The sequence below is a fragment of the Podarcis filfolensis genome (assembly GCF_964270895.1).
Source record: "Podarcis filfolensis genome assembly, chromosome: 3".
Lineage (NCBI taxonomy): Eukaryota > Metazoa > Chordata > Lepidosauria > Squamata > Lacertidae > Podarcis > Podarcis filfolensis.
Window position 1 is genome coordinate 77,258,849 of NC_139606.1, and position 18,879 is coordinate 77,277,727.

Sequence of the window (18,879 nt, forward strand, 5' to 3'; positions counted from 1 at the left end):
GGGAAACGTTATGCTCTAAAACACTAATCCCAGTTTCTTGCATTATATGCTTGAAGATATGGAAGATGCTATATATTTAACTCTTCATTTATTGCTAGGAAACCTGCCACTGCCTCTTTTTGAGTAACTGAATCCTTGGCTTTAATCCAGTGGAAAAAAGGGGGAGGTGATATTTGTCAATTCCCCAGTGCCACCTGCCACACTATTCTGGAGGTTCCCTCTGAAGAAGATGCTGCAGAGGAAAGGGGGAAATCAGCAAATGCCAGCAGAAGTCTCTGTCAGATGGGAACCACTTAATTCATATTCCTTCAATACACAATAATTCCAGAATAAAGTAAGTAACAATATGCCACTAAATCAGCAAAGTATACCTGATCTCCAGACAAGAAATTAAATGAAATTTGTAAAATAACTAAAATTCTGAGAAGGTATGAAGAGACCCTTAGCAAAGGTTGCCTTTAAAGAATCCAAAAGGGAACTGTAAAAATGAACACTTACCATTTTTCATCCTTTGAGAGGTCAGCTCTTTCAAAAAGACACAACAGACTGAAGCCAATTTGTTCATCAAAAGTCTTTGAATTAAGCAACCAAGTCTAGAAAAAAAGGAACCAGTATTAAAAAAACCATATATGCATGGACAAAAACTAGAAGCAATTGTGTAGGTCTAAAGCAAAATTTCAGATTTACTAAAAAAATATTTTCAAGAAGTGCATTTTATATTCATGGGAAATTGCTTTTGAAGAGAAAAACCTAGGGATTTCTAGATTGCTCTGTGAATATTGTTATTAAACTCCTCTCTTTCAAGGGAGAGAAAAGGAAATCTCTTGAATTTTAATTTAGTGGCAAGACAGAACATTGGTCTCCACTAAAACTAAGTGAACAAAGCCATAACATGTTAAGAGGATATCTACACCCACAACCTGGAATAACTATCTAAACACTTTAACTCCTGAGCGTAAGAACTGTCTACGTTTGCTCTCAAATGCATTGTGATAGGACTGCAACCTAAGAATAAGCGATGAAACTGAGAACTATCAAACATACTTTAGTATGATATTTATCTTACTGCATGGCCGATACCGAAAAAAGAATGCTTTTCCAGAAACGCATGCCATCGTAAGTCAGGCAATCACAAATGATAATAAATACCAAGAATTTCTGGGCCCTTGAAGAGATGAAGGCCTACCTCCAATGTACCAAGAGATGACATAATCACATCTAGATTATCATCCTTAAGTCGTGCTAAAATTGCTTCTTCTATAAAGGAGTCGTCAAAGCCTTCCTGAAAAGAGAGGAAGGGCGAGAAATCATCATACAATTCAATTACATTCAAAAGACATGGACTAATACTTTTAGTAAAACGCCAATTCCAGTTCAGAAGCAGACACAATATTATTTAGATAATTACACATTACTTATGACACATTACTGCAAGACAGATGGTCTATAGAATCACAGTTGTAGAATTCATATGGCAACAGACTGTGTCTAATGACATAATCACAAACTATAATTAGCCGAAGGCTTTTCTGTATTCCCATGATCAGCCTCACAGCATTGACTGTACATCATGCTCAACACACAATAATTGGAAAGAGTGAAGCATAGTAGAAACTCCTCTCCAAAATACTAGGCCCAGGAGGAGTGGTGAGAGAACAGTTGACTGCTCATGTTCAGAGGCTAAATTAGGAAGTGGCTTGCATGTTGTAAAACAATAACACAAGAAGGAAGAAGTCTGATCGGGGAAGAGCTATACAGTCATACCTTGGGTTACAACTGCTTCAGGTTGTGTTTTTTCAGGTTACGGACCGCTGAAACACGGAAGTACCGGAACCAGATACTTTGGGGTTTCGGCGGTCGCGCATGCGCAGAAGCACTAAATCATGCTTTGCGCATAAGCGCCGAATCGCAACCCGAAGTGTGGGTTGCAAACATGCAGGTTCAATCCCTGAAATCTCCAGGTATGTCTTCAGAAGATGCTGCCTGAAACCTGGGAGGGCTGTTTCTGGTCAGCATAGACAATACTGAGCTGGATGGACCAATAGTCTGACACAGCATAAAGCAGCTTCTTATGTTCTAATCACCCGTCCCAGTAGTTGTTGACAATGATGGGTTGGATCCAGGCTTGCCCTCAGAAGAGGAAGGTAGGATGGGAGAATGAATGTCAATGACCCCTCCTTCCTAATGCAGTGCCATGAAGATTTGCTTCAGGGGTTGGGGAACCATATGGAGCACTAGGACAGGTGCACAGGTGGCTTCAGGAGAAAGAGATCAGTGAAAATTGCCTCCCACAGAACTGGAGGTTTTTAAGCAGAGGTTGGATGGCCATCTGTCATGGAGATTCCTGCACTGCAGGGGGTTGGACTAGATGACCCTTCAGGTCATCTACAATTCTATGATTCTATGAATTTCCTCAAGCTCCCCTTGCATCATAGTCCCTTCTGTGAAGGAATAGAGCACTTTTGTTTGTGAAATGGACACTCCAATTAAGCCAGTTTCACCTTTTTACTGGCATGAAGAAAACAGAGATTTGACTGTCCCTTAATGTTAACAGATAAAATGAAGAGTCAATGAGATATAAATACTGGGAATTTACCTTTGGTTACTGTAAAGGTACATTTTTCTGTTGCCACCGGCACACTGCTTGCTAAATCAGTTCACATCCTAATTTTTAAAAGTGTAACAAGGGGGGGGGGGAGGACCCAAAAGGCAAACAAACCTTTGATGCTTGAATGATTTCTTTCAATTGCTGAACAGCCAGAACTCTGACCGCTGGCTGCGGATGATTCAGGCTAAGCAGCAGAGACGTATCGGAATCTTCTAGAAACTAGAGATACAAATTAAGATTACTTGAGCTGCAATCCTGTACCCACTTAAGAACAAGTAAGGCCCACTGAACTCAATGGGATCTACTTCTGTGTAGACATACAAAGGATTGAGTGGTTACTGTGTTAGCAATGTATATATTATTCATAATAATTCTGAAAATGCCTTGATTTCATCAGTACTGATAAGATGCCATAACAATGCTGGTACGGAAACACATTTAAAAAGAAGAAATCTCGAGGATCTTTGACTTACCTGGTATTTACCACCACTCATGGAAAGAGAAATAAACTGGTGGAAGAGATCCTGCTCCTTCTGATTTCTAACATCTTTCAGATATTCCTCCAGTACCAAATCTAGTGTTGCAGAATATCTGCCACAGGCAGAAGAAGAAGAAGAAAATGTTTTCCAGAGAGCATTTTAGGGCAGTCTATTCTCCTGAGTTTCAGGGAAGGTAAAAATTATTTTCAAGGTATTATAAAGACACCGAGCAGTATTCAACAAACTTGATCCCTCAGCGTAAGGACTTTTGGCTGCCAACAGAACTTCCTCTCCCTCTCCTCTGCTCCAGGGGTTCCCCCAGTCACCCAAAGCAAATTGGGGAATGCTGTGGGATGTGTGTATGGGTGAAATCCTTGTGCTAATGGAATGAGTGCATTGGAGACCATATATTATCCTGTATTAAACACTTAATTTAGGGCAATAAGTTATATACATCTAAAACACCGAAGAGATGCTTACTGTAAATCAGAAACTAATCTGCTATCAAGCTATTAAGTCCCTAATACTTTTAGAGCATTAGAATGTACTCAGTGGCTGCACCCAGGCTTTTAAATCCTCTCCCAAAGGAACACTGTTTTGCATCCACCTTGAAGCCTTATGCACAGGGTAGCTAAAACCTTCCTCTTGAGGAGATTTGGGGCAATGAACCTCCCCCTAACATTTGGAAGAGTGCACAAGGGCATAAAATGTAAAGTACCTACACATTTAGGTTACAAACTCAAGGCTCATGTATACTTTCCATGCCCCATGACAGCAGCAACCAGTCTGGTGCCCCCTCCAGATGTTGGACCAATCATCCCTGACTTTTAGCCACACTGGCTAGGGATGATAGGAGTTGTAAAGTCCAAGAACGTCTGGAGGGGAGCACATTGACCTTCACTGCCCTATGACCCCAGAATACTGACAACAGACATTGATTTTAACAGGTAACACATCTCTCTCCACTTACTTTCTTTCAAAAAGCCTGATTAGAGGAAGCAGCTGCTTATTCATCTCAGCCATTTTGCCAGGATCAGAGTCACTCTCTACACCATACGAGATATACCCTTCCAGAAATTTACTGAAGCGGTAAGAAAATGAATAAATTATCACCTTACAGAAATATAACAAGCCATTTACATTTTGACAGTTCTCAATTCATTTCAAAAGCTAGTAATTAGATTTTATTTCCCTTGTGAGCTTCTTTGTTTTAATAGCAAGCCTACATGCATAGGACTTTTCTCTCTCAGTGCCAAACCTGAATGCATTATACAGTTATTTTTATTCACATAAATGCAATGGAACTTAAAATATGGATGTTTTCATTTTCCAAGTTATGGATCTCTGCTTGTGTCTAGAACAGGCAACCGATATATTCTAGAATGTCACATTGCAAGATGAAAATGAGTCAAAATCTACCTGATGCTCTCCAGATCACCAAGGACAAGAAATAAACTCACTCAATAGGAGAGGCTAGCTTACCAGGCCAATAAACGATCCAAATCTTTTTCTAAAGGTATACTTGTAACTATAGCTTCTAGATGTTTTATGGAGGTTTCATAACCAACCAAGTCAGATTTCTCTTCCATTTCTGAAAAAGGTAGATAGGATAAATACATTGTAACTATTTTTTAAAGAAAGAAATACATTTACATTGAAAAGTTCCCTATGTTTAAACTGTACTGGAGCACAAATAAAATTCTGCAGTACAGCAGAATGTAGTATTTTCTGTCCTATGTTGGTTCCATGCCCCTGTAAGAAATACCCTGTTTCGCAGTGATGGCCAAATTTGGCCCTCCAGCTTTTTTGGGACTACAACTCCCATCATACCTAGCTAACAGGACCAGCGGTCAGGGATGATGGGAATTGTAGTCCCAAAACAGCTGGAGGGCCTAGTTTGGCCATCACTGTGAGGCTGGCTGACCCCAAAATAATTATGCTTCTAAGGAGAAATCAAACACCTGAGCTCCTAGATCTCATTTACAAAAGCAACCGCCAGGAATCCAGTGACATACCTGTTTTTCCATAAATAACCGATTGAACTAGGTGTGGCAATAGGTAATGCAAAATTGGACCGACGTCGTGAGCTGCTGAAATTTCATGAAGGATGGCAATCACATTGGGAACATTACACATATAGGTAAACGGCCTGCACAAAAAAGAAAACACCAAAAGCAACCATAAACATGTGTGCGCTCTTAACAGTTTGAAGAGGTTTCATCTGTTAGTCATTTGTTATTAAGGTGACTAAGCTGTCGACTCAGGGCAGCTGGTTATCTTCGATGAGCCAGGAAATTAACTGCTCCTGTTCTTCTGCACATGGTAGGAAGCATTCACTCAGGCCAAGCAGTTAAACTGGATTGCTCCGATCAGCTTGCAGTTGCCGCTACTTTGCAAAATCCTGGAGTCAGTCAGTCTGGAGTCAGTCTGACTCCCTCTCCCCTTTCATATGAAATTGCATGAAAGTGGCCTCCCAATTTTTTCTCACAGGCCCATATAAGTTCAGCACAAACAGTTGGGCCTGGTGAGCATTTAAGGTCCCCAACCCTAATCTGCGGGTTGCCATCCGATTGCATTTTATTCTGATCCTGATCTGATTTGAGGATGTATTTTAATAGATTGTCTGATTTTTGATGTTAGCCGCTCTGAGCCCGGCTTTCGCTGGGGAGGGCGGGATATAAATAAAATTTATTATTATTAAATACGCAACAGCATGCAAGCAGCCTGGCCGCCTGCTGGTAGGCAGCCCCACTTTACTGTCCTGCTCTTGCCAATTCTTACAACTTTGCTTACCAGCTGGGCAATGCTATTCTAGCCACTCCTCTTAACTACTTGATCAGTGCATCTTGTATGTTGGGGCCTCCTGGAAACAGAGAGCACAACTTACTTTTTCCCAAGCCCTTCCTCCTTCTGACTCTGTAGCAGGATGATGAGGCAGCCTAAACCCTCTTTGATAAGAGAGGGCGTTTTGGTCAAAGTCTTGCTGATTTGCAACGCCAAGGAACGAACCAGAGACACTTCCATTGTCATCTTCACAGCCAACTGGCTTATGATCATGTAGGTTGCTGCTCTGTAATCCACCAATGTCGACTTCAAACCCTAGGGTGAGAAAAACGATCCAAAATATTTTTGACAATTTGACAGAGAAATGGGGCAGGTCTTTGGGAGGAGTATTTAACAAAGTATTTTAGAAGACTGACATCTACAAAAACTTTAATGCCTTACTCCATAAATTAAATAATATCCACTTCGCAAACAAGGCAGCTCCTGCTTCTGAAAAGCAATCCCCGAACTGGGCTATTGCCAATAAATACAGTAAAATTTCTCACTACCAGGGGCTACAGCACTGAACTTGATTTAACACTGAAGTCCCATTGGTGACCTGGAAATGCCAGGGATGAGGATTATAAACAGCCTTGTGCTCTCAGGTGATAACAACACACCCACCACAATATATAATACTGTACAATTCAAATACACGTGGAAAAAGTAACAGCTGAGAGAACGTGAGAGACTGAGAATCATTAAGTATCATTTTCATATAATGCTGGTGCATCTGGAAACCATGATATCATCAATAGGCTTTCCCTTCAAAGCCAACATTCCACATGCGGCTAGTTAAAAAAAGGAAGTCTCTGTTTATCTACTGGAAAATATATGCCCACAAACCAAAACTGTAAATTGAAAGAGCAAAATTAATCACTTCTGGAAAACTGTACCTTTTGGATATAAGGAAGCAGCTTGGAAACTAGAGAGTCTGTTATACTTGCTGCTGCCCCAAGAGCAGACACAATTGTAGAGGCATAAAAAGTAAACAGGACTCTCAGTTGTGATAAGTTCCCTGGATATAGTGAAAAGGCCTAGAGAGAGAAGCGAGAAGTGTATTTAGGATAATGATAAAACAAAGGCAAAAACAACATTTCATTTGCTTTCCATACCGTATTGAGAAAGGTTGGGCTAGCTCACGTACTTACCAGAGATCCTGTACAAGTCACACATGTTTTAGCCAACATTCCGGCATTGCCGGGGGTGGACTAGATGACCCCTGGGATTCCTTCCAAACAGGGAGAAGCTCACCACCCTCAAGCACATATACCAGATCACCAGTTGATAAGCATGCAAATGGACCCCAGGAAATTCCAACTGCCTAACAAGATAATAGTTATTTCCCATTGAGGAATGCTAAACCCCTATTTAAAAGAATGCATTTGCCAGGGAAATATCCTTCATTGGAAGAAAAATAAATAAATCATGAAGGATCAGCTAAATTGATCCAATAATTTTATAGTGTGATATTTGGTAAACACAGCCATTGTTCAGGTCTGCCCAGCATAAGTGGGCTGCAACACAATAACTGCTATTTAGAATTTCTAAACAATTTTCCTATCCTTTCAGTGTTTCACTGAAGTGGTATTTAAACAAATGTGGAGAACATCAAATTGACACTACCCTGGAACAGTTCACCAACCTTTAAAGATTTTGTCACTAGACTGCATATGAAATCCATGAAACCCAGGTCTTTGTAGCAGTGTGTGATCAAAGTTCCCCTCGCAAGAGGGACTCCTGGTTTCTGCAATTGAGGCAAAAAAGAAAGGATCAGAAGAGAAAGACAAAAAATTGTTAATTAAAATTCAGACAGAAAATATTGAAAATAAGTAGTTCCCATTATCATAAATTCAAGGCACTCTACATCATAGAGAATAATTCTGTATCTAGTTACATGAATCTATGTACCACTGATGCCCATGGTATTTGTGAACATGCCACTAGTTATATGTGTGCAGCCATGTGGTTAAACCTATAATAATAATTTTATTATTTATATGCCACTCATTTGACTGGACTGCCCCAGCCACTCTGGGCGGCTACGCATCAGGGAAGTCTCGGCAGTGTTGCTGGACCAATCACTTTCATTCTAAACTACCACCAAAGTTTGTTGTGGTAATTAAAAAAATGGGGGGGGGAGGTGAGTGATTATGTAAGCTGTTCTGTGCTCCTTGGAGGAAAGATGGGGAAATGTATTATAAATTAATACAATGTTTACTCCATGCAATTCAATAGGATTTTCAAATAATTTTGAACAAGACTGCAGTCTACACTTCCCAGTAGACATACATGAAATTGTGTTGCTAGTGACAAATAAGTAAATCAGTGGAAGACTGAACAGGCGTAATAAAAATCCTGGTTTATTCTGTTTAATGTATTGAAAGGTATAGTCAGCAATATGGAAAAAGCAAAACTTAAAAAGCAGTGAAAGTATACAGCAGAGACATATGTGGTGCTAGGGGTGTTGTTGGACTACAACTCCCATAATCCCAGACCACCAAACATGCTGGCTTGGGACATCAGATGTCATATTTCGTCCATTGCCCATGCTGACTAGGCTTGATGGGATTTGGAGTCCAATAATATCTGAAGGGCCACAGCTTTCCAGTCCCTGGCATACAGAGAAAAATGAACATAGTCGAAAGGCAACTGTAAGTATGGGGCCAAAAAAGCAAGCCATTCAATTTAGTAAGCCGACTCTGACCAGGCCCACAGCCAACATGCGAAGAAGGCAGATACACAAAGGTATGAGCTCCCCATGAAGTGTTAAAACCACTGATGAGGGTATGCTGCAGACAACCAGGGATAATACAGTAGAATCTCTACTTACAACTGCCTCCACTCGCGGACGTTCCAAGTTGCAACCATGGCAAACCTGGAAGTAATCGACGGGTTTGCGCTGGAGCGGCGATTGCCATTTGTGCCTGCGCAGAAGTGGGCAATTGCCACCTGTGCACAATGGCGCCTCTCCCAGCGACCCGTTTCGCCATAAGGATGGGCCTCCGGAACGGATTGTGGTCATGAGTAGAGGTTCTACTGTAACAGTATTAGAAATACAACAACCTATATTCATCTTTTGCTACTTCACCTGAATCGGATACAGCCAATGCCACCTTTGAGTTGGGTCACTAATTTTCAGAAGCTGGATAACTCGCACAAACAACTTCGTCTCATGATAGGGCAATACACAGCCAATCAAACTGTCCTGGTTGTACAGATGAATATGGAACCTAACAAACAGACATAACACAACCACATGATTAGACATAGGAGTTTAATAATAATAATAATAATAATAATAATAATAATAATAATAATAATAAATTTTATTTATATACCACCCTCCCCAGCCGAAGCTGGGTTCAGGGCGGCTAACAACAATAAAATAATACAACAGTCTAAAATCATTTCATTATAAAATTAATTCAAATCAAATTGATGGCAGGCATTGGGCTAGAGTTCTGTGAAGATTGCCAGAGGAGGGAGTCAGGCTGTGCCCTAGCCAAAGGCCTGGTGGAACAGCTCTGTCTTGCAGGCCCTGCAGAAAGGTGTCAAGTACTGCAGGGCCCTAGTCTCTTGTGACAGAGCGTTCCACCAGATCGGAGCCACAGCCGAAAAAGCCCTGGCTCTGGTTGAGGCCAGCCTAACCTCTCTGTGGCCTGGGACCTTCAAGATGTTTTTGTTTGAAGACCGTAAGTTGCTCTGTGGGACATACCAGGAGTTTCTGTGTGAAATACATTTACTTCACAATAGCTCTTACCGGTCACAGTATTGCCCGTCTAGCATGGGGCAGTGCTTGAGACTGATTTGCAAACTGCAGACCACAAGATCCAGCCTCACACAATATAAAGTGAAAGTTGATTACATATCTCGACTAATGCTATAACCTCTGTTCCCTGAATTGCCCTGGAATATTGCCCTCTTGGGACAACGCTTGTTGTAACTGTCCCGAAGATGTGGGCAGTTTACTACAATCAAGGTTTAGAGGTGCATGAATGGATTACCTGTGAATCAGCCACTCCAGGCACTTCTGCGCTGGTTTGAGCATGAAATAAGGAGACAAGTGAATCAGGAACAATGAAATATTTTCATCCAGCTGCTGGTTTACTGCCTTTGTTTGGACACTGCGTTCCAAACCTTTGGACTTTTGACTGAAAAGTGTCGGCTGAAAAATCTCAAAGGAAGGATCAATCCCCATCAGCTCATCTAGCCCAGTGCACCCTAGGAAAGATATTGGAATATTTTCAGTACATCACACAGTTTTATGAGCCTGTCCAGTCAGTGACAAATCATTCTATGCAGAGGATCCCTGGTGATGAAGCCACATGGGGCAAATAATGCTTGATCCAGCAAATCCACACATACAGCTGCTAATTCACATTGGCCAGAATCATAAACCAGGTGTTACTTTCTCCACGCAGATGCACTGTAGAGCCATGGAGCAATTTACTGATATCTGCACAGGCTCAAGGTACAAACAACACAATTGAATTTATTATATTTACATTCTTCTTTATAAGTGAACTTGGTTTCTACTACATGACATTGTTCTTTTAATCACCCCAGAACCAACTAAAATGCAATCTCTCACAAGATTTATGCAACACTAGTTTCTTGTAGGTTTCTCCTTAAACAGTGCAAAAATGGGTAACAATACTGGCTGCAAGTAGCAAGGACCTTAAGGCTGTTGCTTATATGGGGGGGAGGTGCTGGGGATGGGCTTTCACTATTGTGTCAGATATAAAGGTAAAGGGACCCCTGACCATTAGGTCCAGTCGTGGCCGACTCTGGGGTTGCAGCGCTCATCTCGCTTTACTTGCTGAGGGAGCCGGCATACAGCTTCTGGGTCATGTTTCCTGCATGACTAAGCCACTTCTGGCGAACCAGGGCAGTGCATGGAAATGCCGTTTACCCTCCCGCCGGAGTGGTACCTATTTAACTACTTGCACTTTGACGTCCTTTCAAACTGCTAGATTGGCAGGAGTGTCAGATATAACAGAAGTGTAATACAGAATGCCCCTAATTTGTTATTAAACATACAACCTGAATTAAACAGCTATCGAAATAATGTTAATTTTCTTCTCACAATTGCAAGGTTTTATTTTTCTCAGGCAACATACTTTTGAGCAAGAAAGAGCTAGGAGAATTCACCCTTTCTACACAACAGTTTATGAACTGTTTATGAATTATCAGCCAAGGTTAAAGGTAAAGAAATTCCTGTTTATAATCCTGAGTTGAATATGAAATTCACCAAAACAATCTTACTTCATTTGGAGCAGCAGAAAACAGATGACCCTTTATGGTAAATTGACAATAAACCTTGTTCAGAGTCCACAAATGCATTCACCAGTGGTGAGCATATTCTGCACTGAGCAGACATATGGCCTTTCACTGAGTCCAAACTGAAAGGTGAATTTCTGATTTCATGCTCTATTTTGAAGAAACGATGCCTGACCCGTGTTTCTGATAACTCCAAAACTTAAGCCAGCATGAGAGACAATATCTTCTTCCTCCGTAAGTGAAGACAGTTAGCAGTAACCACAAATTTTGGCTGGTTGCATAGGCCAGCCAAATATATTGACCCCTCAGGCATCATACAAGACTGTGTTCTTAAGCCCCTCACTTACCTATTGCAAAAAATGTGTCCCTGTCAATATTGGCAGCTTCCTTACAGTCAAACAGTAGTGATGCTACTTCACTTCGAGACAAGAGACTGGGGTCATTCTGAGGGAGCGCAAGGCGCTTCAGCTGGTGAGCGAGGGATGTCATTTTTTAACCCTGTGGGGAGGGAAATCAAAGGTTTTAACAGATCTAGGAACTATTAGATAAACCAGAATCTATCAAAAGAATCTCTAGTTTTGTACCAATTTGCCTATTAGCAAAATCATAAGTAGGTTGCACCAATTTTGGCTGATGCTAAAAGCCACCATGAAATCTACATTAATAGCTAGCTACAGAAGGGCATAGGAGCCTGCAAAACAACAACAATGAAGTTAAGAACACCTGTCATGAATTGAAGTTGTCAAAGTATTCAAACCTTGACTCAGTCATTAACTCACTGGGTGATTTCAGGAGGACACTAACTCTCCATTTCAGTCACCTCACCCTGTTTCCATATTTGTAATAAAGGCACTTCCAACTTACCTTGCAGCATTATTGCAAATATTACTGAGATAATGGTCAAGGTTAGCTAAACCAGGTACATGGAAATTGTGGCCCTTCTGATGTTGCTTGGACTACAGTGCCCATCATCCCTGATCATCAGCCATGCTGGCTACAGCTGATGGCACGAGGCCTCCCAACAAGAGATTCTCTATCCTTATTTCCATGCACATTGCCACTAAGTATGAACTCATATATACATGTTCATGTTCATCGGTTAATGCACATGAGATTGTAATCACGGGGGGAAAGCCATAGAGGAACATAATTACTGTACAATACTTTAAAATGGGGACAGCTTACAGGTCTAGCTTTCTCCCTGAGCAAGGAAACATCACTTGATGGGTAGTCACACACGAATTGTGTTTGTGAACCTGGCCATCCCGCACTTACATGGAATCAAGCCCTATTGAACACCACCTTCCTGAACCTTAATTCAGCTCTTAATTCAGGTTAAACAAGCATAGGACCAGGCTATGCTTTCCGCCACAATCTGCGGTGTTCACACCTTTCTAGACCTACAACCGTCAGCTACACTCTGTACAGGACCTATAAGGTAAAGGACCCCTGGACGGTTAAGTCCAGTCAAAGGCAACTCTGGGGTTGCAGCGCTCATCTCGCTTTCAGGCTGAGGGAGCCGGCGTTTGTCCATAGACAGCTTTCTGGGTCATGCGGCCAGCATGACTAAACCGCTTCTTGTGCAACAGAACACCGTGACGGAAACCAGAGCGCACAGAAACGCCATTTATCTTCCCGCCGCAGCAGTACCTACTTATCTACTTGCACTGGCGTGCTTTTGAACTGCTAGCTTGGCAGCAGCTGGGACAGAGCAACAGGAGCTCACCCCATCGCGGTGATTTGAACCACTGACCTTCTGATCAGCAAGCCCAAGAGGCTTCAGTGGTTTAGACCATAGCGCCACCCATGTCCCTTACATGACCTATAACCATTAAAAGGGCATGCTCACTGTCTATATGTATTGCATCCTTCTCCCCAACACCTTCTTCCTATGCTATGAAGCCAGAGTTGGGGCTTGACAAAGAACCTTCTTGAAAGCTCTCGAGAAAGATGGACTGCAAAGAAAAAACTGGCCGTGAAAAATGGCAGATACTAAGAGCACAGCAAAATGCAAATAAATGACAAATATTCCATAGTCAATAATGAAAGTGGGCCTGCAGTTAATATAATGAATCAAGACTCAGTCGTAACTCTTCAGCGACTGATCCAATGTTGCAGAGCTGCACGAGCAGCTGAGCCTCGAAAGGCAATGGGAGACCCGGGAAGACAGGAGCTTAACTCTTCACAGTATCTGAAGCCGCTGCCTGTTCCGACAGAGCTTCGCGCTGAGAGAAGGCGAGATCTCGAGCGGAAAGGACTAACCTGGGGCTCTGCCGGTTCCCACGGTGCTTCTTTTTCTTTTCCCTCCACGTGGGAAGGTCCACCAGGTGTTTCACCTATGACCCGGAAGCGAGAGCGGAGACGCGTGCTTCCGCTTCCGTCGTTAGAGGGTAATGGCAAGGGTAACGGAGCCGGCGTCTTTCCCTTCCTCCCACCCCCGTCTTTGCTCTCTGCTGCCCCCGCGAGGCCTCCGGCCGCCACGTGGCCGACTGACGCTGCTGAGAAGGGAGCAATTAATCAAGGAGATGCGCAATGAATTCAGTTTTGTTTGGGGACTCCGCTTGTTTATTTATTTATTATCCATAGTTAACGTGAAATCTGAAAGACAACATTGGTATAGCGTTTTCATTTGTTAGAGGAACTTTGTGTGTTTGAAACATCTCATTTGCTTCAGTCGGTAAAACCTATCAGAGTTGCTGGGCTCAGCCCACCTCCGTGCTTTGCCTACTGTCCTTTTTATTCTTTTTGCTGCCAAAAAAGGGTGGGGGGTTTTTGAGGAAGGGAGAAAAAACTACTTGAGAGGAAGGATTAGGCCCCGGAACAAGGGACTAGCCATCTCTGAACTAGGGAATAAGCTCCACTGAACTGTAGGACATAGTTTAGTAAAAACCCATAGGGTTGCAGGATTGCCAGATTAAACTCAAAGAAACAGGAAAACTGCGCAATTTGGTTTTCTCCACTCACAGAGAGAGATCCTCATAACAGCTACTTGCTCTCCTCCCTGCCATGAGCACACATGCAGGTCACTTCATTAGGCAATTATAGAAAATGGCAGTCCTATGCACACTTCTTGCATCCACACCCAATCTCTCGCACTCGGCATGTGCTCCCTAACCAAGTGGAATAAGGGGGGATGGATATGGGAATCAGATGCCTCCCATTTCCCATGTGAACTCATGCATGCTTGAACTGGGGGAGAGAAGGAAAAAGGGCTCTTTACACCTTACGGAGATTCTTCCATCACATTCACTCAACCCACCTAGGGAAGGATTGGATCTTATGTTTGCACAGTACTGCAAGGAAGGAGGCATTATTAAAATACAAATTAAACTTATGTGCCATCTTTCACAGGAAGAATGAGAAGCATTGAATCCCCAGGCACAGATGTTGGCTTGTATTGCTGCGATGATTTAGAGGGTAATTCACACTGTGCCTCCCACTTGTTTTAACCTTGGGATTACCCCATAAATCATTTTGCATGCTGTGACGCCAACAACACAGCACATCAACACTCTTCCTAACAACACATCTATATTATTGTGCATCTTTTTCTGAATAGAACAAGGCTGCAGCCTGATCATTTTAAATGCAATTTACTGTGAAAATGCATGGCTTGTAAATTTAAGAGACAGAGGTGACACATTTTCTGTGTTCAGTGAAGAAATTCTAGATGAAGGGAACGGCGGGCGCTGGATAATAGGAAAACGTGATAAATGAGAGAGCAGAGATTCCTAGGTGAGGATTTCACCAGAATGAAGGTGTAATGGAAGGCAGGATACTGCAATGCACAGAAGACAAGGAGACGAGCCCACATCATTCTGGCCACATTAAGTGGTTGTATCATGTGTCCATGAGTGACATTCCAGCATTCTCTGCAACATTGCTAATGATAATGGAAACATAAGAAACTGCCCTGTGCCAAATTTTTTCCCTTTAGTTCATTATGGCCCACTCTGACTGGCAGCAGCTACCATTTCAGGCAGATATATTTTCTCATTACCAGACGCTTACTCCTTTTAACTAGAGATAGCACGGATTAAACCTGTATGCAAAGCATGTACTCTGCCACTGAGCTGTGGTTCCTCTCCAAATCCTAGGATACAGAATCCTAGGATCACAGACCACTTCACTGGTGCTCCTAAAAATACTGTTGTGTGTGGTCTGTTCATTACTAGAGAGGCAGGCAGAGAGGGGCAAGTGTTTTTAAGATAGACTAAATGGGATATGCAAAAAGGTTTAACCAGTGCTCCCCCCCAAAAAAAATGTTTAGGGGTCCTCTCATTTTCCTACTCACATTGAAATACTGCCCCTCAATGAGGCCAAACTTAGATTCACAAAATGTTTAGGGGTATGTGCATCGCTGCGTCGTCGTCCCCAGAAAAAAAGCACTGGGTTTAACAACATATATTCCATGCTATACTACCAGTTAATCCTGAAAGTGTTTTTAACTGCTAAATTCTCCCGCTGGCGAATCTAGGCGCCTGTGGGTCAGATCTGTTTTCTACCTCTACAGATTTCCCCTTCTAGCTGCATCCCAGTGATACAGTGAATATTATTTCAGAGGGGCTCCCAGTCCTCAAGGGTCCCTCCTTTGAGCACATGTGGGGCTGCATTGGAAAGTAAGCCCCAAAAATGCCTCAGGGTTGAATTCAACATAGTGCAAAGTTCCATTTTCTCCTTGCGCAGTGAAACATCCTGCCCCTCTCCTCCTGGCCTGTGTCCCTTAAATCTGCTCTAGGGGTTCTCCCTATCCTCTGAAGCAGAACTGAGGATGACTCAAGGAGGGGAGAAAGTCCCATTGGGTAAGTAGAAGTCTTCCCACTTGGCACCATTATTTAGCTGAATACAGTCCTCAGTGAACAACCTTTGGGATACTATCTTGCAGAAATTATTTGAATTTACTGTATTTAAATGAGAGATTGCTATAAACAAAGCCAACAAATTGATTCCAGTTTTGGCCACATGGTCAAATGGTGGTGTAATTTACTGGCATCAACTTCTCAGACTGACTAGGCCCTGATTGGACTCACTAGATCAGGGGTTGGGAACCTATAGTCCTTGGGCCAAACTTGGCACACCACACCTCCTCATTTGGCCTGTGGAGCCGTTTCCCCGAACCACACACACCTGACGACTTATTTATTGTAAGCTGTGGGGCAGGTAGAGATGTGACTGCAGAAAGCAGGCTGGAACTAATAGAATCACAGAATTATAGAGTGGGAAGGGACCCTGAGGGACATCTAAGTCCAGCTAAAGTGCAGATCGTTCAGTTCTGCTTGGATGGTTCTGCCGACCTCTCAAAGCGGGTCTGTCAGGATGGGGGAAAGATAAAAGTTCCTCACCCTTGTTTTAGATCAAGATGAGGCCTAACCAGCTTGTTTTCCTAGGGGTAGGGGGACATTTATTTATTTATATTTCATGAAAATTATAGCCATCACTTTACAAAAAGATAAAACTGTAAAATAAGGCAATAACTACAATTACAATACGTTAAAACACACAGGAAGTTAAAATACTGAAGCAGATTGTGATTCATGTCAGCATCATGGTTGGCTTCAAGATTCCTGGCTGCTGTCTTGAGCCAACCCCTCTTCTGGACAAGGATACCAGGGCTGAGGGCGAGAACCCTTTTGTGGCCAGCTGGTGCTTCTGATAAAGATGCCAGGTAAGGGCACAGCATCCTTTGGAACAGGTAGTGTGAAGTCTAGGTGGGGTTGAGCAGCCTTGGGCAGGATGGGTTCAGTAGGGATGTCAATGGGATGGAGTCAGCAACCATCCAGTCTGCTAAATTTGTACTATAGAGATTGAGTCTAAAGCAGTGTTGAAGAGTGTGGCACATATTTCAAAATAGTGAAAGCACTGCGGGGGGGGGGGGAGAGATTTTACTAACTACTGTATATATTTTAGACTTCAGACTGGCACTAGAAATCCAGTTTTTTTGCCCTTTGCTGCTTATTCTGGAAATTTCACGAGCTAACGTGAAACAGAAATGCAGCTGAGTACACATGACTGTCTGAAAGCTTGTAATAGGTTATTCTAAACCCCGTCCTGCCCTCCCTTTCTCTCCCTCTCTGCTCCACACTCCCTCCCCTTGCATTCCCTTTGTAGAACCATTTTTAAAATCCTGGATGTGTCGCACCATTTTTTCCAACCTTATGCCAGCACTATTTGTAGTTTTCCACCTGTCACCGTGTGTATTACATTGTAAGCCTGGATGGTGTTTCTTCAGTTCTAGTGCCTTAACAGACAGGGAGAAAGATTGATTCACAGATCATTTTGGGGTAACCTTTTTAAAATTTAATAAGACTGCCAGAATAAGGCAGCAATGCTAAATGTGCTTGCATAAAAATGATTATTTCAAAGAGTATGTTTACAATTTAGGGTGTTGGTCACCTGTGAATAATTCCCCCATGTGGTTTTTTTTTTGGTACAAATCACATGTTTATTTCCAAGCTTTTCTATGTAGAAATTAACATTTCAAAATACATTACTAATTATGGACCAATCTAATTTCATTGTAGAGGCGTGTTGTTTTTTCAACTTCCCATATTTTCCAACTAAGCCTTTTCCTAATACTTAGCATCTGTATTGCTGTGAATTTGGGGAGTGGGCAATAGGCTGTATGCCTGGATCCGACAAGGATTTGATTGCTGGAATAGCCAGGCAAGTTTCTTTGTAACAGCCTATGTATGAGTCATTAAGGTAACTAAGGAAGTGGTTCTGTGCTAGAAAACAAATGGGTGGCACCCCTCTCTCAACTGTCTGTTAGAAAGACAAAGGCCAGAGTTGAGGTGTGTGAACTAGAAGGTAAAACCAAGAAAGCAGGCTGAGAAGCCAAGGAGCAAAAGCCATGTTCTGCTTGAATCCAAGGGGAACTGCCTTCCTAAATCCAGCGCTGTTGAGTGGAGAAACCCCAGAGGTTCAGAGACTTTATCTCTAAAGCATCCTCTTTCCTCTTGCAACTCTCTCTCCTGACGTTCCTTAGAAAAAGGACAATAGGGCATGGCAGGCCTAGCGTCCTTTTTCTAAGATTGAAAATACACAGGTCTATTTTATCCACTTTTTAAGGCAGGCGGGGTGGGTTGTTCAGCCTGTTGAAATCCGGCTTGCGAGCATCAAAGGAGGGACTTGGGGAAAAAGGGGAGGGGGATGGATGTGGGAGGCAGTGCAGAGACACGTGACAAGGCAAGGGGATAAGAGGCAGAATCGGAATCAGCCTTCGGCAGGAGCCAGGCTTCCTTTCGGAGAATCACAGTAGCAGTCCAGGGGCAGAAAGAAAGACAGGAAGAAAGTGAAGGCAAGCTCTTAACCTGCAACCTGAAAACTTCCCTCTCTCACACACCAGCAAGACTTTCCTGCAGAAGAAAGAAAATAAAAGAAGACAGAATTGCCTGCCTGCCTGCCTGCCTGCAAGATCAATTTATTTTTGAGAACTAATTATTAAGAGCCAAGAAACCTCTGCAGGTGTGAAAAGCCATCTGATTCTTAAAACAACATGACAACCCAAATAGACACTAGCATACATTATAACTATGAGTATGAAGAGGACGAGTATATGAACCAAGAGGAAGAATGGGACAGGGACCTGCTCCTGGACCCCGCATGGGAGAAACAGCAAAGAAAGGTCAGGAAAGATTCTTTACTTGTTCACTGGATTTACAGTATATCCCATCTTTCTTCCAAGGA

General features: G+C 42.6%; 2 protein-coding genes across 2 annotated transcripts in view; one reads left to right on the forward strand and one right to left on the reverse strand.

The window, feature by feature from the left end:
• HEATR1 (HEAT repeat containing 1) overlaps window positions 1-13,578 on the reverse strand; it is a 37,245-nt gene extending 23,667 nt beyond the window's left edge. Inside the window, exons 1-14 of the mRNA XM_083606143.1 lie at window positions 13,456-13,578; window positions 11,541-11,691; window positions 9,918-10,134; window positions 9,002-9,143; window positions 7,556-7,657; window positions 6,807-6,947; window positions 5,975-6,186; window positions 5,103-5,236; window positions 4,570-4,678; window positions 4,058-4,168; window positions 3,082-3,199; window positions 2,720-2,827; window positions 1,187-1,282; window positions 499-593 (exon numbers count right to left, since the gene is read on the reverse strand). Of these exons, the coding sequence (XP_083462269.1) occupies window positions 499-593; window positions 1,187-1,282; window positions 2,720-2,827; window positions 3,082-3,199; window positions 4,058-4,168; window positions 4,570-4,678; window positions 5,103-5,236; window positions 5,975-6,186; window positions 6,807-6,947; window positions 7,556-7,657; window positions 9,002-9,143; window positions 9,918-10,134; window positions 11,541-11,682 (1,727 nt within the window). The 5' untranslated portion in view covers window positions 11,683-11,691; window positions 13,456-13,578. The remainder of the gene's footprint in view (window positions 1-498; window positions 594-1,186; window positions 1,283-2,719; window positions 2,828-3,081; window positions 3,200-4,057; window positions 4,169-4,569; window positions 4,679-5,102; window positions 5,237-5,974; window positions 6,187-6,806; window positions 6,948-7,555; window positions 7,658-9,001; window positions 9,144-9,917; window positions 10,135-11,540; window positions 11,692-13,455) is intronic.
• Window positions 13,579-13,703: 125 nt separating this feature from the next.
• ACTN2 (actinin alpha 2) overlaps window positions 13,704-18,879 on the forward strand; it is a 54,033-nt gene continuing 48,857 nt past the window's right edge. Inside the window, exon 1 of the mRNA XM_083606009.1 lies at window positions 13,704-18,817. Within this exon, the coding sequence (XP_083462135.1) occupies window positions 18,689-18,817 (129 nt within the window). The 5' untranslated portion in view covers window positions 13,704-18,688. The remainder of the gene's footprint in view (window positions 18,818-18,879) is intronic.